Genomic DNA, 22953 nt, shown 5'->3' with positions numbered 1-22953 from the left:
CTGGAGGCTATAAATTATGAGAGGTGTGTGCAGAGTCAGACACACACACACAGGATCCTCACTTCACTTCGTCAGTCATCTTGCAAGAAAACACCATGTACAAATGAATACCACTGCAAAACCTGCTCACCGGACCATCAGCTGTTGAAGTCCTCCCTTGGGTAGGGGTGCAACGGATCAAAAAACGCCGTGATGCACCATCTTTCTTCTGTTTAATGGCTCAAACAAGGATTGTTGCATTGACCAATAGAAATCTAAATACATAGTGATATCACTATATCAGAATATTCCAGGTTCCACCAGGTACCAAACTTGTTCAACTGTAATTGGGGCACAGAGAAAAAGGGGCAGAACTTTTTTTTTTTTTAAAGTAGCTGTCTAAAAAGCAGTATAATTTATAGTGAGTTGGTCATCATGGTGAAATAAACCTTGACATGCATTATCCCTTCCATGTATATTTAGTGTAACAGTTTGCTCATAAAGATGCTGTACTACATCAAACTTTGACTTAATTACAAAAGCATGATTCACATATTCATATAACTAAATTTAACCTCAAGTGACTTACAATTGTTCAACCTGTGCATGCTTTGAATTAATTAATAAAAGTGAAGTTTATTCAAATGAACATTAATTAATCTTTCAGTCTTGTTTGTGCTCCCTTGGTATCTTTCTTCCTGGATGATTCAGATGGTCAGTGAGGTAATCTAAAACCAAATGAGTCAGTTCTCTGTACCTTGACTATAAGAATAAATTGTGAATACCTCCGGTGCGAATCTGCTTAGCACCGGAGGTATTCACCACAAAGTTTCAGTACTACACTGTTTCTCTCTTTGCTGAATCCCTCAATGGATTCAGCCTGATTGATCGTAACTCATGGTTCAGATCGTATCACGGTTTTGAGTCACGGATCGGATCATTTTTCGGATCAGCAAAAAAGAAAAAAGTGGTGGGATTAGGGTTAAATTATTTAAAAAATGCATGTGTCTTTGATCTTTGTCTGTCTGTAATTATCACCATAGTTATGTAATGTAATAATAATGATAATAGTAATGATAATGGTAATAATATTAAAAACTTCAAACTTATACAGTGCTGTACTATGTATATACTACACATATATTAGATCATTATACACTGTACAGTATAATACACAACTACGCTCTGTAGTCTGGCTCAATGTCCCGCCTACAGCACAGCACATCTGATTGGTTAGAAGTCATGATCAATCAGCAGACACACACGGGGTGAGACAGAACTGCAGAGAGGAGCTGTGTAGGTTTAATTTAATCTTTTTTTTTTTTTTTTTTTTTGAGGTAGGCTAAAAGTGTGGTGCAGCATAATTTAATTAAACTATACTTTAATCAGGCTTAAAAAGAAATTCTTGTTCCCAGCAACCCAACAATCTGTTCATGTAAATTCAGTTTTAACATTCAGTGCTACAGTGTCATGTCAGCTCTCTTTTGAAACCTGTGATTCAGAGCAGCAGTTTTTTTTTCCTTTTCTCTCCTTTCACCAGCTGAATGAACGCCTTGCAGTCTCTGAATGAATCCCCAGTCTGACATGCAGCGAGAAAAGGCTCCCTCTAGGCCACCTTACTGGAAACAACTGTTCAAAGAGTCCATTTCATCTCTACACCGAGGAACCTCAATAGCAAAATCCATGGAGAGAATATAAAACAGACTAATTCAGCAAAACATAGTGGTGTGTATATAATTACTGTTTTCCTTTTTTTTTTTTTACTTTCCAGACTTTGGATTCATTTTTATAAAGAAAACAAGAACATGTGGACTAACTAGTTTAAAGATTTTGGCATGTTTCCTGTTTGAAATATAACAGCAAACTTTCGATCTGCTGCAAAAGAAGTGTTTTCTGTGCTGCAGGATTTGCATAGAGTGATGTCAAAGAGGCGTGTCAGTCAGGATTACAAGCTGAGAAGATTGAGTAATCACTATGGATACAGCTTTTATAGTTTTCCATTTGTTGGTCCTGTGTGGACGTAATGCAGTGCAGTTTCCAGGGCTTCACTTTTTACTGCCACTTCTGTTTTGTTTTGCTTCAGGATCTTAATCTCTCACTTCAGCTGGCAATTATGACCAAGTGAGAGGCCCTTGGGGAGTAAACTTTATGATGGAGTCGACTGGACAATGGAGAAAATGCACAATTTTATTGTTTCATTTTCTGGTAAGTTGGCCTGTTAGCTCAAATGTTGCAGCAGTGAGAGCAGGTTTTTGAGGTAACTGATTGCAACTTATGTTTGACTGATCAATCACAGTTTAATTGAAATAACTGATCAAGTTTATATGATTACAGTGAGGGTACTAGTAGTAGTGGATTACATGTAATCAGGATTATGTAATCAGAATACAAAAAGTAAGTGAACATAATCAGCTGTAATTATAGTTGCCAATGATTACTTGATATACTTGTGACTAAATGGTTGAAATAGGGAAACTTTATAATTATTAAACTTCTTTTCATCATAAACAATGCTGCATGGAAGGGATAATATACAGTGAGCAGGTCACTACTGCAAAATAAACCCAGGGTGATGCAGGATCCTGACATGAAGTGGAGCGGTCCTGAATCATGCTGAGGGGGTTTATTTCACTATAATGATCCCTTTATTGTATGTTATCCTGATTTCTACATGGTCCCTTACCAAAAACAATCAATAATCTGACACAAAATATTAATTTAAAAATAATTTTATTGATATAAAAAAAATATTATACTGCTTTTTTACAGCAACAGTCTGTTATACAGAAGTAACAGACATTAGAATGCTGTAAATTACCAATCACAATCAAATATTTAGATAAGCCTCGAGGTCTTGATTTATCCTGAAGTTGTCTGATTCACACTTTTACACTGAACACTTGATTCTGATTGGTCAATTACAACAGTCTAAGGTCTGTTATTTCTTTATAGCAGACTGTTGCTATGAAAAACAGACCGTTGTTATGAAGAACAGACTGTTGCTATGGACACAGGTCTGATCGTAGACCGTGGAGGAGCAATAAAATCATTGTTAAATCACTAAAATCATTTTAGAATTAATATTTTGTGTCAAATTATTGATATTTTGGTACATACTCGTGTAACAGGTAAGATAATGTACAGTAAGCAGGTCACTATAGCAAAATAAAGCCATCAAATTCAATAAAATTGATGTTTTGTGTCATGCTCCTGTGTGCCAATGTTTTTTATTTTTTATTTTGGTAAATAATCATGTAATAAGCGAGATAATGTATAGTGAGCAAGCGGGTATTGTGAAATAAATCCCCACAGGATGATTCAAGACTCCTCTGCTTCATGTTGGGGTCCTGCATCATCCTGTTGGGATTTATTTCACAATAACAACCTGCTCACTATACATTATCCCCAACATAATTACCTGCTCACTGGATATAATCCTGCCTGTTACTCAGGTAGTTGACAAAAAACACATGAAATTAACAAAATATTGATTTAAAAATGATTTTATTGCTTCTCTAGTGTCTATGATCAGAAATGTATCCACAGCAACAGTGTGTGCTGCATAGCAACAGTTTTGACCAATCAGAGTATTTAACAAAGCCATAATATCTCAAAGCAATAAAAACTCACAATAAGCATATCTGACATAAATTTCTCCCCTCAGGATGCCAGTTTTTGTTTAACAGTGGATTAACTAATATTTGTTTTTGATTTCTAATGATGATTCATGGATATTGGAGTTTTTATTCCTTTTATTGACATTTTGAGTAAGTGCTACAAGAGCAAAGTTGTCCATGTGGCCTTGGATCAAAAAACACAGCAGCAACAAAAACTTGCACAAAAGAAAAAACATCCCACACATTGTAGAATTCACACAGCACACCTGCAGTTTATGCAAGTACTGTTTTCATCATTTGATCTGGTTTTTGGGACTGTGCCCATTAATACTTTCAGTGCTTGCCTTTTTATGCATATTTTACTTTAACGAGAAACTGAGAGTAATTTCTTTCTTTTTTCTGTGGTTCCTCAGGTGTTTAATACTACATCCTCTCATGAACCTTCATCTGGATATACACTGAATGTGAGCAGCAAGAGGCAGTTTGCAGATATTGTCTCAGGACGGCATACGGCCCCCTCCTGGTATTATACATCTATTGATGCTGTGCCCATGCATGGCACAGTCAGCTTACGCTCTCATAACAGATGGCAAACACAGATGGCTTTCTCAAAAACTGTTTATTCATTTCAAGTGAAAGAAGACACAGTTCCAGGTTAGTCATCTGTGCGGCAAGGCCTTTCCTCAAGTAAATTAGCCACTAATGCATAATGTTTGCTGACAACAGTTACTTAAGTCTTAAATATTACTATCTAACTTGACTATCTAATTTGAATTTTAGATCAACAATATCCTCATACCTAATGTTTAGAACACTTAAGGTCCTTTTTTTCTCTTTTGACAATGATGTTGCTAAGACTGAGTTGCACCAACAAAACTTAGTTAAAAAATGAACCTAAAAAACTTTAAAATGAGTAAATCCAGATTTAAGCAGAACTCTGTTGCCACAGGTTGGGTGATGTACACCAAATTCAAATAAAGTATGAAGATGCTTTCTTACCCAAATTAAAATAAACACATAAAAATTAAATTTGTGAGCCGTCACGACGTAGTAAATATAAAACAGTAAAAAGTTACATTATTTGCTTGCTAGCTAAAAAGTATAAAGAGCCCATCATGTTTGCTACTTAGCTAATAAGTAAACAAAACAATTAACTGTTTGGTAGCTAGCTAAAAGTAAAAATGTTACATTGTATGCTCACTATCTTAAAAAAGGTATATTAATTACTTGCTAGCTTAAAAGTAAAAATAAAATCCTATTGTTTGCTAGCAAGCTAAAATTTATTTTTCTTAAATTACATTATTTGCTACCTGGCTAAGACGTAAAAAAAAAAAAAAGAAAAAAAAGAAAAAAAGAACAACTTACATTGTTGGCTAGCTAGCTAAAAAGTTGAGGGCTCTGCTGAGAATTACTTTGCTCAGTCCATCTCAAAAAGCATTTTAAAAGTTAAACCTCCTCAATTGTAAATTTAAAGTTAATACTGGATCACAGTTTAAATTGGAGATTAATTTTTTGGCGCAGAATTAAATTTAATCTAGGTTTAGAATAAAAACTAAACTGAGGTTTTTTTTAAAAAAATTAATCTTTATTAATTTTATGCTAGTTTTAAAGTTTGGACAAGAGAATTTAAACCATGATTTAATCTGTTTAAAAAAAAAAAAAAAAAAAAAAATACTTATTGCTGAAACCCAGCCTAAATGTTTTCCTGTCATCGCACGGTCTCTGGACCACCCAGTGATTATGCACGTTATCTGTGTTGACAGGAACAGTTGTGGGAAAGGTGGAAACCGTGCTTGAGACTCTCACGCCTATCGCATACTCAGTTCAGGAGGATGACGGAGAGAACCTGTTCCTTCTCAGCCCCCTCTCAGGGGAGTTCCTATTATCCCGCAGCCTGGATTTTGAGGCACAAAGCCTCTACATACTGACTGTGGTGGTGCAGGAGGGGGATTCTCAGGTATCCGGTGTCAGGGTGTACTTCAATGTGCTGGATGTGAATGACAACCCCCCTGTTTTCAGTCAGGATACCTTTTCTGCGTCGTTGTGGGAAGACACACGGGTCAGCACGTGTTTCCTGTCCTTGAATGTGTCAGATAAAGATGAAGGTAAGTGCAGAAACAGAAACATATAACATTTTTAATGAATGAAGTGAAACCAAAACAATTGGCCACAGCTTGAACAAAAAAAGTTCCTGAAGTACTTATATTTCTGTAAAGGAAAGCTATTATTTCTACACGAATACTTTAAAGTCTATAGCTTAAAGTCTCCTTTTTCACATGCTGCTGCAGCCGAGGATTTACAGGTCTGTGCAATTAATGAGGGTCAAATTGACAATCCTCACTGCATCGCACAGTTCAGTCAAAGTTAATGAGATGCTCCAGCCATGTTTGATGCAATTATTTTTTTCAAAAGTTAAACACTTTCTGTAAGAACTGGCCTCATCCAAATCTTTCAGTTTATCATAGCAATAAAAATGATGGCGCTGAAAACTGTTGCCCTATTAATTAGATTGACCTGGAGCTCAATCTGCATGTCCAGTGTGAATGAAAGTACGGATGCCTGTGTAAATTAAAGCTTCCAAGTTCTGAGTTTGAAAAGGCACAATTAATATTCACACATTTCTTGGCTGCACAGACTGAACAGAATCTTGTTTTTGTTTATTTATTTATTTGATTGTGTTTTGCTGGAAATGCAGCCTGAAAATCAGTTTTTGTTGGAGGCTAAGTCTGCACATTTTAGTTTTCCATATGCCAGTGAATTCCTATTCTTCTCTTTTGTTTATTGCTAATAAATGCTTGATTAAAGTATATTATCAGCATATGCTCTTGGCAACAAACAGGTCTTAGTATGAGTGCATCATGTGCAAAGTGCAATGTTTCGTTACTTGACTTATATATATGACACTAAGCTAATTATGAGTCATCGTTCAGAGCCCTACACAGGTCCACGTTTTCAAAGCTGCACCTGCAAAACTGACCCGTTACCCACAATTATCTCCAAATCAAATCCAGACACACCCAGACCTGTTTCTATAAGTACCCTGACCCAATCCATCTTTAAACACATAAACACAGTCACACTTCTCACTAGCTTGTGGCTATCAAAAGCTTTTAGGCACTTTTTTACAAACTGAAAAGCCACTGACAGCATTATTCTGTCATTCTCTGATCAAACCAAATATCTCCCAAATGTCTGACTTGACCTTTGACAATATATTGTCCAGTATTAGACATTTTCCACTGGGTATTTTTGCCTTCATAAATAAATTTTGATGTTAGCTAGCAGCTAGCCCACATTGCTTTTGGAACAGTGACATGGGGTCAAAGGTCTAATTAGGCTTGATATTATTCACTGATTTAAACATATAATATAATATAATATAATATAATATTTCCACATTAAAATGTCTAAAAATGCAAGCCATTTTTTGTTGAGTTGTGTACTTATATTATCCCAAATGTTTCCAACAATATTCAAATGCAGAGAAAGCCATAATTTTTTCAAGGTAATGGTGTGTTCTCTCTATACGTTGCTAGCTCACTGTTAGTTACCATAACTTCCAGGGAAACACGGGATACGTTAGAGAAGTTGGAGTATGTGATAAGACAAAATGTGAAGAGAACTTTAATTTATTACCTCGTCAATCAACATGATTAAGAAGAAAACAAATCCCATGATCCCACACTGCTTCATGATGACATCAATTTACGTCTTTTGTAATTGTTTTAATTTGAGAGAGACCCCAGTAGAGTGATAGAGCCACAGAATTTACATTGTGCATTTAAATGTTAAAACCACTGCACAATCATTTTCATTTCTGATTTCTTAAAGGGAAAAAAATAGCATTATTTGTGATAACATTATATGTTATCTTTTCCTCTCTGCCAGGTACCAATGGACACTTGAACCTGAGAATGGTTGGTGGAGATGAAGAGGAAGTGTTCTTCATAAACCCTGCCGGCAGCTTATGTCTGAACACTGAGTTGGACAGAGAGAAACAACCTGTCTTCAATCTGACTGTGACAGCCAACGACTGCGTCCAGCCTGTATCTTTACAGTTCACCAGCACAGCACATGTTATTGTGGTGGTTGAAGATGTCAATGACAATGCGCCACTGTTTGTGTCAGCAGAAATATTAAGTATACCTGAAGACACTGCTCTTCATTCTGTTGTAATGACCATACATGCTGAGGATGAAGACACTGGAGCCAATGGGGAGGTTTTATATTATTTAAATAACACTTTTGGTGGCGTGTTCAGCATCGATAACAGCAGTGGAAAAATCTACCTGGAGGAGGCGTTGGACAGAGAGCAGGTGGACACCCTGATTATCACAGTAACAGCCACTGATAAAGGTTCGCCAAGGATGGTGACCACTGTGAATGTCACGGTGCACGTTGAGGACGCAAATGACCACGACCCCGAGTTCTCACAGAGCAGCTACAGCCTGACAGTCAGAGAAGACGTCCCAAGAGGAACGAGCCTGTTCCAGGTTCAGGCTCTTGATCGAGACATTGGTACGAATGGACAGGTGCGGTACATGCTGACGCAGGAGAGTCCGTTTGTGCTGGACACAGTTCGCGGTGTCATCACAGTCATGGGCAAACTGGACAGGGAGAGGGTTTCAAACTACAACCTAACCATAACAGCTTTAGATCAGGGAAATCCGCCTAGATCTGCTACTGCTGCTGTCAGCGTCACTGTGTTGGATGTCAATGACTTTGCACCCGTCTTTACTCCAGAGACACTCACCATACATGTGATGGAAAATGAAGACGACCCTGCTCAGCTAACACATGAGGTGCCACAAGCCTTTGTTAACCAAATAATTGAATGTTGATTATAGAATTTTTTTCAGTGTTCATGTTTTTTTATCCAGGTCTCAGCTTTGGATGAAGATTCAGGCATCAACAACCAGCTGACGTATTTTATACAGAGTGGAAATAGTGATGGTTTGTTCTCCATCACTCCAAGTGGCACATTTCAGATTTTACACAGCCTGGACAGAGAAAGGGAATCACTGTACTCTGTGACCATCATAGCTGTTGATTCAGGTGATTCAGGCCGAAGCAAAAATGCGATAAACGTTACATTGTTCTTTAAACTTTTAACTGTCGGTGTCACTTCAAATAATCTTATATTTATTTTGTCATTTTAAGGACTGCCACCTTTAACAGGCACCCAAACCGTACAAGTTGTGGTGGATGATACCAATGATAACCGACCAGAGTTCACGGAGGAAGTCTACAACACCATAGTGTCTGAGGACAGTCCTGCAGGCACTGTGTTTGCCATGATGACGGCATCAGACATAGATGAAGGTGTCAGTGGGGAAATAAGGTAAATGTGAGAGAATTGTTGGAAGATAGCCTACGATCTACCGGGTAATGGGGTTAAACACCCACCTTAGCAAAAATGCATCTCCCTTGTTAAAGTGCCTCCCCCTCTCCATCCCCTAGTGGCAGATAGAGTGCAGGAGCTGAGACGTTGTTTAACTGAAGCTGTTAGTCCAGTCTGTTGGACTCACAGATCCTTTATCTGTCTGAGGTTTGTGCAACTTAGAATTTATGGCCCTGACCATAGCTCTGAAAAATCAGAAACTACACACCCACAAACCAAGCCACCTAGTATAAGCCCTAGTTTGTTCTTTAGAGTTAGGGATAGGGTTAAGTTGGGTTAGGGATAGTGCCATCCTCCTTGTTAAAAAATTAACAAATCATTGACTGCATACACTAAAAGGCTGTTGCATCTTTCAACTCTCCTTTAGGTATTCCATGGAGAGCCTTGATGTGCCTTTTGCCATTGACGAAACATCTGGAGAGCTGTTTACAACTGACGTCCTGGACAGAGAGACGGTCGCCATTTACAGGTTGATGGTGATTGGCAGCGATAAGCATCCTACTGAGCCTCTGTCCAGCTCAGTGCTCGTTACTGTGCTGATTGGAGATATTAACGACCACTGGCCCCAGTTCATGAACAGCCCATATGTCGCATATGTGCCCACTGAGATGGCTCCAGGTGATAGTTTTTACTTCCTCTTGACAGTTTTATATTTCATCTGGGTACTTTGCCGTTATGTCATGCACTCACCTCTTTTTTTTGATGAAAGTAGACCCTCTCATTTTGACTGGTGGAAAATGTAAATTCCAAGGTCTTTGCCAGTTTAACAGCATATAATGAGAACATCATATTACTTTCTAGCTATTAGGAGCTCAAATCCCATGGCCAGTCAGGCGTGGTCAATCTGATAGTAGGAATGTGACATATGCCTGCTCCCATGTATTGGATTGAGACTTTTGTTTATGTTTTGTGCTTTTGTTTGTTTTTTCTTCTACAGGTTCAGTTGTTTGTGCAGTCAGAGCTACAGATGGAGACACTGAGATGAATGCAGAACTGCAGTATTCTTTATATGGACAAAGTTCAGATCTGTTTTCCATCTCTCCGTACAGTGGCACTGTATTCACTTCAAGGGCTCTTCAGGAAACAGAAGATATTATTGTCAATGTACATGTGGAAGATGCTGGAGAAAATCCTAAATTTGACACCGCTACCATCAGTATCAGGTTTCAGAACGTCTCTGAGTTTCCAGAGATGAATGTGGACGTTCTGAGTTATTCCCTCTCCGAGGACGAGCCTGTGGGAACATTAGTAGCAATCCTCTCTGCAGGGAGCATCAGAGCTGAACCCGTCTCTTTCTATTTAGCCTCTGGAAACTTTGAAGACATGTTTCATGTGGACCCATTAAGTGGAGAGTTGACGGTGGAGAACCCTCTGGATTATGAGCACAAAAAGGAGTTTACTTTGCTGATAGAAGCCAGAGACTCCGGCTCGCCTCCTTTCTCATCATTTGCAGAAATTCACATAAACATCAGTGATGTAAATGATAACTTCCCTCAATTCACTCAAGTTGAGTACAGGTGTGAGACTTTTGAGAACTTACCGCCATCCTGGGTTTGTGATGTTCTTGCCATTGATGCTGATTCAGGTAGCTATGGCATAGTGCAGTACAATATAACTGAAGGGAATACTGAGAATTTTTTCACAATTGAACCTGAAATTGGTTTACTGAGCACAACCTCCAGCTTAGACAGAGAATATATCCCTGAATTTAATTTAACAGTTGAAGCTCTGGAGCTAAATAACCCTCTTCATAAAGACAGAGCGACTGTTATTGTCATTGTTTTGGACAGGAATGACAACGCACCTCGTTTTTCACAAATTCTTCACACAGAGGTACCCGAAGATGCACCTGTTGGACACACAATTATACAAATCACCTCAACTGATGATGATATAGGTGCTAATTCCATCATTAATTACTCCATAATTGACCAAAGTGACAATGTGCCGTTTAATATCGACTTCACCACTGGCTACATCACTGTTGAAAGACTTCTGGACAGGGAGATGCAGGATTATTATATCTTGAGAGTTAATGCAAATGATTCAGCCTGGAGCGTCAGCACCGACGTCACTATAATCATTACAGATGTTAATGATAATAGGCCAGTATTTTCTGATCTTTTTTACACTGCTGTCCTGCCTGAAACCAAAGAAAAAGAGGTGTTTGTCATCCAGGTTCTTGCTACAGATGCAGATATGGGGCAAAACTGCAAGATTTTGTACATTATTGAACCTCCAAATGAGCAGTTTTGGGTGAACGCTTCCTCTGGTGAAATCTATACAAAGCAGCCACTGATGTTGCATAATTCTGCATTTGAAATACACCAATTTACAGTCATAGGATTCGATGGTGGCAGCGTTCCTCTGTACAATAATGCCACTGTCACAGTGAGATTAGAGCCATTTAACCACTACTCACCAGTGTTTTTATCTTTTCAGCCTCTGATCACTGTCCCATATGACATGGCAGTTGGCACTGAGGTGGTCCAGTTAACAGCGATAGATCAGGATGCCAATAACAGCAGCACTGGTATTGAATATGTTGTTATAGGAGGCAATGCTTCTAATTTCTTCTGGATCCAAGTGGACAATGGAAAAATACTGTCAAATCAAAGTCTGGTAGAAAGCATGAATTTGTCTCTCGCTTTATTAGTTGCGGCCAAAGATCAAGGTTTGCCCTCTTTATCATCAGAGGCTGAAATCACTTTTGAAATTACTGGAAGGAATCAATTTTCTCCGAGCTTCAGAGAGCCAGATGTCACTTTCTCCGTCCCAGAGGACTTGTCTGTAGGATCAGTAATTGGGAGAATTCAAGCAGATGATAGGGATTATGGTCCCAATGGTGCCATCAAGTACTGCATCAGCCCAGAAAATCAATATTTACCATTCTCTGTAGGAGAAGCCTCTGGGCTGCTCACTCTCAACAGGGAGCTGGACTTTGAAACAGACGTTATCTATAATCTCCAAACTGAAGCCATGGATGGTGGCTGGGTCACTAAAACTGGTGTATTAAATGTTACTGTGGTAGTTATGGATGTGAATGACAATCCTCCAGTCTTTTCATCCTCAGAGTATAAAACCTCAGTGCCTGAAAACTCAGAAACTGGAACAACTGTCCTACAGGTGAAGGCTTCTGATGCTGATTCAGGTGCAAATGCACAAATATCCTACTCTCTTATTGCTGGCCATGTGGATAAATTTGCAGTTGATCCAAGAAATGGCACAATCACCACTTTGGACATATTTGATTACGAGCAAGATCAGATCTTTGATGTAACAATCAAAGCTTCAAACACCGGAGGTCACACTTTATTCAGTTTGGCACATGTTGTCGTCCAAATCTCAGATGTCAATGAGTTCACACCCACATTCAGGAACAAAGATTTTAACTTTTCGGTGTTTAAAAATGTGCCTCTTGGAACAAGGATTGGAGAAGTAAAAGCTGAAGATGATGATCAAGGCCCAGAAGGTCAGGTGTTTTACCTGATGTTTGGTCCAAATAAATCTCTGGGCTTTGAAATCAACAAACTTTCTGGAGAAATCTACACAACTGGCAGTTTAAGGAAACAAGGCAACAATCAGGTAGTTTTAAAAGTTCTGGCGAAGAACTCTGGTGTCATTACTGGCATGGAGGGTACAGACGAGACGTTGGTCCACGTCAGTGTGATTGACACGAATGATGCGCCCATATTCACCTCTGCAATTTATCTGGCAAATGTAACAGAAGACAGCCCAGTTGGGACATCGGTGACAACTGTGAACGCTCTGGATCAGGACTCCATCTTGGACTGGAATAATTTCTTCTTCAGTATTGAAAACGGAAACACAAACTTCTCTTTTACCATCGATCCATCCAGTGGTGTCATTTCAGTGAACTCTCCACTTGACAGAGAACTGCTGCCAGTTTATAATCTGACTGTTACAGCCACTGATAATGGCTCTCCACCAGCCACTGGGACAACTAACGTCATTGTGATGATTGAAGACGTTAACGACAACGCTCCCAAACTCACGTTCACTGTGGCTCAAGTGAAAGAAAACCAGCCTCAAGGCACCATAGTCACCAAATTAAATGTATCTGATCTGGATATGCCACCAAACCAAGGACCTTTTACTTACTGGCTGGTAAATCCTGCAACTGTTAGTCCTTTCTCATTGACTTCACATGGAGTTTTATTCACCACAGAGACTATTAATCGGGAACAAATCCATGTTTTTCAAGTCCTTGTGGCTGTTAGGGATGCAGGGATCCCTCCGCTGTCATCAACCACAATTATCCACATAGAGATTGTGGACGAAAACGACAACCCTTCACTGCCGAGAAACATCTTCATTGAGGTGAAATATTTTGGTAGCTCCTTCCAAGGAGGCATGATTGGTAACGTCCACCCTGAGGACGAGGATGAGTCCGATACATTCAGCTGTGCCATCAAAAGCGGATCACTTAACATGTTTACGATACCTTATGGCACATGTGAGCTGTGGTCGTCTCCTTTTCAAGGCGAGGCGACATTTAACGTCACAGTCGAAGCTACAGACCATCTTCACTTCCCAGTCAACAACAGTATCTATATTAACTACAAAGGCTTCATGAACGCTTCCATTGACAACTGCATATTTTTCTATGTGTCGCGGACCTCAATGGAGGAGTTTTTGTCTAATAAATATCTGCGGTTTGTGAAAGCTCTGGACAGTCTGTTCAACCTTCAGGCCTCTAAGACTCACGTGTTTGGAATCAAACATATCGGCAGGGAAATTCTTCTCTTGGCTGCAGTCAAAAATTACAATGGTCAGTATCTCAGCAGAGAGGTCGCCAGCGGTATATCTGCAGGCCACAAGAAATTACTGGAGGCTCAGAGCAATGCGACGATTTCTCGCATCACCGGTGACCCATGCCTCACCGGCCCTTGTCAAAATGGGGCAACTTGCAACAAAAACATTTACATTAGCCAGGACGTTGCTGTCCTGGAGAGCATGGCAGTCATTTTTGTGTCACCGCAGAAAGAGGTTTTTAATTGTACATGCCCCGTCGGCTTTACCGGGTCACTGTGTGAAGATGACATCAATGAATGTGAGGTGAATCCCTGTCAGAATGAAGGCACATGTGTGAACACTCCTGGAGGTTTCTACTGTCACTGTCAGAGCGGCTTCTCTGGCTCTCTCTGTTCCACTGATGTGGATGAATGCCTGAAGCTGAAGTGCCAAAACGGAGGAACTTGCATTCCCACACAGGATGGATATAACTGTCAGTGTGTGCCTGGATTTGAAGGTAGTCTTTGGTATATTTAAAAAAAGAAAAGTCACCTTTTTTGCATAAATAGATTCCAGAAATTCTGTTAAGTCTTTATTTGCCTTTTCCAGGAGAAACATGTGAGCAGTCAATAGACCACTGTAGATCAGCCCCCTGTGTTCAGGGCAGCTGCATCAACTCACAGAGCGGATTCTCCTGTCATTGTCCCTTTGGTAAGAGTAATGCATCAAAAAGATCAACATTTTGGGTCATGTGTTTACTTCGGAGAGTTAGGTGAGAAGATTGATACCACTTTTATGTTAAACATGAAGCTCCAGCCAGCAGCTGGTTAGGTTAGCTTAGCATAAGGACTAGAAACAGTAAGAAACAGCTAGCCTGTCACAGAGCTAGGCTGAACTCTAAAGCAAGTCGGTTAAGTTTGTTTATTGTGAACTGGCAGGTGGAGCTCTCTGGCGGGTTTGGGTGGCTTTATGGCTGCCTCACATATCTTGCATCCATTTGGAGCAATGGTTTTGCGTATCCTTAGAAATTAATGCTGTGCATGCACGAATGCAAATGTGTGGTTAAACAGCACAGACAGTGTATCTCTGGCCTTAGTGGTGGATTTTGTTTCCAAAGGGCAGCGAGCTGTTTGCCTCCATTTTCAGTCCTTGTGCTAAGCTAAGCTAACTGGCTGCTTGCTGTAGCCTAATACTGAATGGACCTACCTCTTTTCATTCTGTGCTTCAAGAACAGTTGAGCGAGCTTGGTACATGGCAGAACCTCGGTCAGCTTTCTCCTTTCCTGTTTGACATGTGCAAGGCTCATCTATATTGAAAAAGGTTATCGTTGTTGGAACACAGAACAAAATGGCTGGCACTCAGGACGGCTCAGTTACGAAAGTGATATTAATCTTCTCATGTAACTTTCAACAAGAAAGCAAATGAATGTAACAATGAATGTTCCATCTTTATTTTAGGAGTCAGTGGTGTCCGATGTGAGGACCACAGTTACGGCTTTGAGGAGTTGTCCTTCATGGAGTTTCCTCCGTTGGATCGCAGGACTAATTTAATCTCTCTCGAGTTTGCGACCAGTCAGAGGAACTCCCTGCTCCTCTACAACCCTGGAGGATCATCCAGCAGAGAGTTCTTCGCACTGGAGATCCTGGATGGAGCCGTACGTCTCTCTTACGACCTCGGCTCCGGACCTGTGAGGCTGCACACAGACAAGCAAGTGGCAGATGGACATTTTCACAGTGTCACTGCCAGGAGGATTGGCAATGTGAGTTTATTATTTATTATGAATGACATATACTGTAATTTCTGGACTATAGAGCGCACCTGATTATAAGCCTCATCCAGTACATTTTTAAAGGAAAAACCATTTTGTACATACATAAGCCGCACCTGTCTATAAGCCGCATGTGCCCACATTGAAACATGAGATATTTACAAAGAAAGACGGTACACAGAAAGAGTTTTCAAAGTTTTAATAATATACCTTAGCTTTTCTTTCTAAACAGTGCCTGTGGCGCGGCAGTAACACAGCAGCAATACGGTAGTAACACAGCACTAAAAGGGCTGGTTAAAAAAACATACCGGTAAAAGTCACTGAGACGCGGCAGTAACATAGCAGCAACACGGTAGCACAGCGAAGTTACATTAAACTTGCGTCTTCCTCGACACATATATTCCACCTGTCTCACTCTTACCTTTTCTGCTCGAGCGCCCCTGGCGGCCGTTAGAAAAAATGCATAAATTAGCCGCATCATTACATAAGCCGCAGGGTTGAAAGCGTGTGACAAAAGTCGCGGCTTATAGTCCGGAAATTACGGTATATGATGGAAATGAGAGAAGTTGATCTGGTGTTCCATTCATTGTTTTTAACAGATGGGCTCTTTGCATGTGGACAACTGCACTGATGTTGAGAGCAGTGGATTTTGCTTTTCACAGAGTGATGGCAGCTTAGCAAGGTATCACTGAAACAATAATGGCTAATTTCCCATAATTCATCATTTCTGTTTTTAGCCTTTTTTAAAATCTGTATTAATTACCTCTCTGTGTCTTTATCTACAACCAGGACACTTGATGTTGGAAGTAATGTGACATTTGGAGGACTGAGGACTTTTGAATCTATTTTACTGCATCCTGCTCAGATAAAAACCCACGACTTTGTTGGTTGTATTCGTAACATTCATGTGAACGGCATCCTGCTGAGACCTTCAATGGCCCTCGCAACATATAACATCCTAGATAGGTAAGACTTTTACAACATGCACAATTCACTTTCCCAAAATAATGATAAACTATGAAGTCCTATAATTGAAATTACATTATTGGGGTGTAGTAGTGGTATAGGAGTCAAGCTGTGGACCATACTTGTATGTCAACCTCCACCCCTCCAAAATAAAACTAATTCGTTGTGGTCTCTCTACTGTCCCCATCTGACAAAGGCACAAAAATGGCCCAAAATAAAAACAGTATTATACATTTTCTTATAATTCTTGAAGACTGTAGTTCAGTATTTTGTTATTATTTGTCATTTGTTGGTGTGTATTCCAACTGCCAACCCTGGGCTGTTTTTTGTCTTTGCTCGTCTTTGTATATTTTTTTAATTGGCTATTTTTAATTGATGTGAAGCACTTTGCGAAAGGTGCAATACAACTAAACTTAACTTACTTATTCACTTGTTTAAGCTGATCATATATGAAGATGCTGAGGTTGAGTGTGTGTGAAGATAGATCTTTGGTTTTTGATGTGGAAACTGTATATTGTATATACTGAGAAATCTAGATAAAATCTTAATTAATAAACCTTATAATCAACTTATTTATATAATACAGACATGTCTCTCTCTTACTTGTGTGTGCCTTCTTTGCAGTGATTTATTTTTGTAACTTATCTTTGTTGTGTAAAGGTGTCCTCGGGAAACACCTTCACCATGTCACAGCAACCCATGCAAGAATGGCGGACAGTGCCACGACCTTTGGTCCAGTTATCTCTGTGAGTGTAAAAGCTCATTTACTGGAAGACACTGTGCCAAAGGTAAAGATACCTTTTTTTTTTTTTTTTTTACAGGATTGCTGTTTTTTTCCTTAATTTGCCTCTCAACTGAAATCCTCTTTTTCCCATCCATGTTGTTTTTTTTTTTAAATAGAAATGTCAGATGAGCTTGTGTTGAGATTTGATGGCAATGACTACATTGAGTATGTCATCAAGGAGCGATTCAAGAGAGACTATCTGCTAAAAGACTTGCTGGATGATGAAAAACAGGGAAACACTGGAGACCAAACAATGATTAACATCAAGTTTAGTACCAAAGATAACGGAGTGTTGATGTTTGTTGTGGGACAGACAGGATACACAATGCTTAAGGTATGTCTGAATGCTAAATGCTAGATACCTACTCATCTTGTATTTATGTTTGGAGTGTAAAATTGTTTGTTTTATGTTGTCTTATTTAGATAAAAGACAGAAAGCTTGTGTACATGTCTAAAGACACACTGTCAGGACACCTGTCAGAGTTCACTGTGGAGTCTCCCGTGGCTGACGGGCTCTGGCATGTCCTCTCCTTGTCCAGAGATGTAAAGAAAACTTTCCTGCTTCTGGATGGTAAACCAGCCTTGGACATCTCAGAGCAAAGTCTGGATCTCACTCCTCTTGGTGTGGAAAAGATTATTGTTGGTGCAGCTCTGACAGCTGATTCAAAGCTCCAACAGATAGGTAAACATACAGAAAACACTGCTGACAAATTAAATATTGTTTTGTATGTTAACGTTTGAAACAGACATAAAAAGGTCATAAAATCTATAGATCTTTTACACTTTTTTTCACCTAGATAATTAGTCATGATGAGGTATTTATCTACATTTTGCATATCAGGTGATATTACAGCCAAACAGTGAACTAAAATACATTTCTGAAGACATCTGAGGATGAAAGAGACAATGCAGTTACACTTATTTTTTTTCTCCCAACTTCACTGAGTAAAAGAAGCAGCCAGAGATGGTCAGAGATGCTCACGCTGTACTGTGTCCTCTAGTGGCAGCGAATGGAAGGGCATAGGCTTCTTTTCATTCATTGGGGGGGGGGCGGGGGGGGGCGGGGGACGCATATTAAGATGAGGTTCTCCCCCAGGACACTTGTCTCCCTTCACCCTGGGGATTTTTTTGCACCAGATTATGCCTTTTTTGCATCAGTTTATAGAATGTCTTTATTTATGTACTGGAAAACAAAAAAATTCAGGCGCCAGGTGCCAGTTCAAAATATAATGCATTAAAGCTCTAAAATAAAAGTCCTCTGCATTTGGTGTTTTAATGAGGAGAACAAATGCACATGTTGTAAATGTTGAGGAGGACATGTTCCTTTCAATCCCCCTTAAATCTGCACCTATGAGTGAATGTTGCATACAGCACCTTTAACTAGATCACTCTAAATACAGTCAAACCTGTATATGTAAATGTGCACTTTGACTGACACTGATGAAACTGTCTTCATTCTTTTTACATCAGGGTTCACTGGATGTGTGCAGTATTTCAACGTGAGTGGTTACACCCTGCCTGTCAGTGGACAGAGTCTCATGGTGGACGTCTGGCCAAGCTCCACTCTCGTCCAGTTGAGCTGCAGCTCTCCAAGTGTCTGTCTCCCATCTCCCTGCTCCATGGAGGACACAGCCGGGAGAGGTTGTCTCTCTGCACACTGTCAGAACAGGTGGAGGTGCGGAGCTGCTGTGGAAAACACTTCCTGCATATGTTTACGTAATGTCTCCGACCACGTGTGTGATATCTGCATCTCTGCAACAGAGGGCCATGGTCGATGCTCTGAGGCACAGGCCAGCGTGCCGCTGTGGCTCATAGCTGTGGTTCTTCCTCTCGTCTCCATCGTGGTGATTATAGGAATGCTTGTTGCTCTGTACAGAGTCAGGCGGCAGAGTGCAAAGTGTAAGGATGAAAACTTGCCACAGAAGACGGAGCACGGGACAGACAATGCTGCGTTTTGTTTTGATAACAGCAGGACACTCACAGGTGCCGCGTCTCCAGAAAAAGAGAAACAACATGATCCGAGGTTAAGTGTGGAGTTTTACTGTGATGCCAGTCTGTCGAGCGTTCAGCCGGTGCCAAACAGTGAGCTGGAGTATTATGAGATCGGCAGCATCTCCAGTACATTTCATTCAGACACAACCTCGCTGAAGCTCAGCTGGCACAAACATCTGTACAGCTCAAAGTGTGTGAAAGCTGAACCTAAACGCTGGGGAGATCTGAGGACGCTCTTAGCAGGATTTAAGAAAGATTGTCCCGCTGTAGAGAGGGGAAAAAGTCCTCAGAATGTGGCTTCTCTAAACAAGCAGCTGTTGACAAAGACGGATGCAGAGCAGCCCCAACAAACGCCGCCTTGTTGCAAGAAGATGTACCTACAACCAGAGTACCTGGAGCCTGTTCAGTGTCTCACTTTTGAAGAAATTAATAAACTAAACTCTCCTCTGGAGCGAACAGTGTCACATCGACCATCCCCCAAGAGCAACACGATGATTGATGTCTCCTCTGACAGTGATACAGACAGCACATTCACTGGTGTAGAGTCTGACTGTGGACAGTTTTCTATCATCAGCACCAGGAAATACACACATGAGCAGTCAACCCTGCCAGGGTGCAGCATCTTACCTGTCAGCTCATTGTTACAACACACCTGTCAGTCTGCTGCAGGTCAGCATGAACCTCAGAGTGCTCCCTCAATGTTTGAGCGATGGGAAAATATTTTAAATATGCATCTACCTTTTAGCAGCTATGCTGCTGTATTTGAGGATATTGCGCGTCTACCCAATGAACCCACTCAAAGCTATGATATGCAAAGTGACATAGAGGAAATTATTTGACGGTTATTATAAAGGTTTAGCTTGTTAGAGGTTTTTCCAATTTTAGGTATCATACTAAGGCCATGGGGTTAATGATAGGCCTGCACTAACTCTTAACAGACACACTGTCTCACTTCTAGACAGTAGATTCAGCTGTTTTCTCCTTTCAGATAAACAAGGGAACAACCTGATAGTGTTGCCGTGGCAGTTAAGGTCAGAGATGTGTTTGTGATGTCTCTCTGAACGGAGCAGACGTAACTGTAATCAGGGATTGGATATCACTGACCCTGAGTTATTGGGGGTAAAGGGTGCTAAACTGTGGTCTCAGACCTGGTTCATTCTTAACTTCCCATGTTTGGATATTGCAGACCAATAAGCCAATACTATATGTTGTAGATGTGTTGGTCTGACCTTATTCGGCCATAGATTAATTATGGAATTATCTGTGAATGTTTAAAGACTATGGGGGTCTAGGGGGCTGAAACTCCAGAATTGAAGTGAACATCTGAACAAAGCGTGTACTGATTCATTCTCCTTGATCAAGTTTCATTAAACCAGTTTCAGAGTAAGAAATATTGGACTCCTGTGTACTTTCTCAATTTGATGTACGGGCAAAATATAAAATCTACAACATAACTAATGGGTATGGTGGAAAAATACCAATAATTATGCAGTCTGTTACTTGAGTGTCATTGAAAAGGCTTTAATATATAAAGATTCTTTAATAACGTAAGTTAATGACATGAAAAAAGTTTTAGTTTAGACTTGAAGCAGTGAAAAATTTTTCACTTAAACAAAAATTTACGGCCTTTACATGTTCTTTCATGTACTTTTTGCTGTTTTTTCCTCTGAGGACATGACAATGTCTTAACCATGACATGAGACCTGTCATGAATCACAGAAGAGTCTTATGCTAAAATTTTACAAATCATAAACAGCTGGATTAAACATTGTCTGTCATGAGATAATAATAATAATAATAATAATAATAATAATAATAATAATAATAACATGCCATTAATAGTTTAATTACAGTGATACATGTTGGACTTGTAATAAAGATGTCATTAAGTTTTATTATGCTGTTACATGATTTTATAACACTGTCATGAATAATGCCCTTGACCTCCATTACAGTGGCAAAGGAAAAATTTATTTTCAGTGTAATTTACTTTTTTCCTGTGTTGTGTTAGTAAAAAATAGAATAATGGCTACAAGAGAGATGAATGACTGACTCTGTAACAATAAAAAGCCACAACCCCAACAAGTCTTTCATCCACAGTGTTCACTTTATTACCGTACCCTGATGGTTTGGCTCTACCTAGTGGACAAATTCAAGGTTACAGGCACTCAGTTCAACTGCATAGATTGTGTAAAGAGTGTGTATTTACAGTGGCACATGTACAGGGTTGCTGATAAAACAAGGTGTCACCTTGGGCTTTGGGAAACACTGACCATTTTCTGACATTTTATGGACCAAACAACTAATCGATTAATAAAGAAAATAACTGACAGATTAATCAAAAATGAAAATAATATTTAGTTGCAGGCTTAGTTGTGTTGAAATGCTTAAGCATTTGTTTATTGTGATGTGAGAGAAATAAATAAGTGAAATGTGAGTACTTTGTTCTTCTTGACTTGAAGACTTGAGATGTACTACCTTTTCAGTTTTTTGGAATATGCTCTAGTACCCCAGTGAGAACCCTGTTGTTGAAGCACAAACTCCTTTTCTAAAAACAACTGTTTCCATTAACCAATCAATTAATTTTTCGTTCAATTGAATGGTTATTTGTTTATAGTCACAGAACTGACCATAAACAGAAAAGAGGATGTGTGCGTGTTTGTGTCGCATACACACACACAAAAAGCCCATGTTTCTGGTCAGAAGGAGAAACACTCTTTTAAACTACAAAATACTTAGATGGGTTTGTGTAAATATCACACTGCCAGTATTTTCAAGAAGGTGACTGAAAGAATGTAAGATAGAAGTTGTGTTTGTTGTTGTTTCTGTGTTTGTTTCATCATTACATTAACTGTACATGTATGCACAGCTGTAGATAAATGGTAAAATCAGAGGAATATTCATTTTCATTAACTATGTAAACAGATTAATAGGAAGAATATTGTCTATTTCCTATTAAAACCTGGAATATTTAGTGTGTGTCAGTGTAGACAGCGCTCTGTCCCACTTTTATGGCAGTTTAATTGAATGTCTGTCCCATTTTAATCAGAAAAAAATATTTTGCGTGATGCTCATGGTTTTTATTTGCAAGGAGAATTAACTACTTGTGACATGTCATATTTGTATTAATGTATTCCCTATAATATTGGCCGTGAAACATCAATCAATTGCGCAATGGTATCGGTCCAAAAGGCCTGAGCCTGTATATTTGCCAGACCTCACTAACTTAATGAAAACAAGCATGTCAGTTAAAGGAATAGTTTGACATTTTGTGAAATACACTTATTTTCGTCCTAAGTGAGAGTTAGATGAGAGGGGATCAGTAGCACTCACATGTGTTAGCTTAGCTTAGCAGAAGAAACAAACAAACAAACAAACAAACAAAAAACAAAAGAACAAGTGTAAATTTGGAAAGTTGCTATCCTGGAGCCAAGACATTGTCCACCTCATAACCCCCATAAAATGACAACAATGGATTAAACAAGCAAAGTATTACAAGTTCATTTGTATCCTTTAGAGGTGCTAGTTGTCCTTGAACAGAACCAGGTATCTGTTTCCAGGGTAAGTTTTAGTTGCCAGATGCTTATAGAAAGATGTGGATGTAATAATAAATGGTAATAATTTTTATTTTTTTGCAGTTTTTAAACAAAGTCACCAGGTAAAACCACACAGTGATAGAGAGAGAAAGAAT

General features: G+C 39.5%; 1 protein-coding gene across 1 annotated transcript; it reads left to right on the top strand.

Annotated features, from left to right (window-relative positions):
* Positions 1–1319: 1319 nt before the first annotated feature.
* Positions 1320–20962, top strand: LOC146329055 (protocadherin Fat 4). The gene is made up of 16 exons (XM_084718021.1): positions 1320–2184; positions 4010–4250; positions 5360–5701; positions 7485–8398; positions 8477–8651; positions 8757–8937; positions 9365–9615; positions 9935–14269; positions 14362–14463; positions 15210–15511; positions 16120–16202; positions 16310–16486; positions 17147–17274; positions 17387–17604; positions 17694–17952; positions 18741–20962. Exons 1-16 carry the CDS (start codon positions 2128–2130, stop codon positions 20099–20101), a joined length of 9126 nt encoding a protein of 3041 aa, XP_084574147.1. The 5' UTR covers positions 1320–2127; the 3' UTR covers positions 20102–20962.
* Positions 20963–22953: the final 1991 nt, after the last annotated feature.

This window comes from Lutjanus erythropterus, chromosome 4, assembly GCF_056507025.1.
Source record: "Lutjanus erythropterus isolate fLutEry1 chromosome 4, fLutEry1.hap2, whole genome shotgun sequence".
NCBI classification, from domain to species: Eukaryota; Metazoa; Chordata; class Actinopteri; order Lutjaniformes; family Lutjanidae; genus Lutjanus; species Lutjanus erythropterus.
This window is presented reverse-complemented; position numbering and strand designations above follow the sequence as displayed.

What these genes read in the sequence shown, in the direction of transcription:
- LOC146329055 (XM_084718021.1), top strand. Translation starts at nt 2,128, where the DNA reads ATGATGGAGTCGACTGGACAATGGAGAAAATGCACAATTTTATTGTTT. An exon ending in GCCCACTGAGATGGCTCCAG is followed by an intron (nt 9,616 to 9,934) that starts GTGATAGTTTTT and finishes TTTCTTCTACAG; the next exon opens with GTTCAGTTGTTTGTGCAGTC. An exon ending in CTCCTGTCATTGTCCCTTTG is followed by an intron (nt 14,464 to 15,209) that starts GTAAGAGTAATG and finishes TCTTTATTTTAG; the next exon opens with GAGTCAGTGGTGTCCGATGT.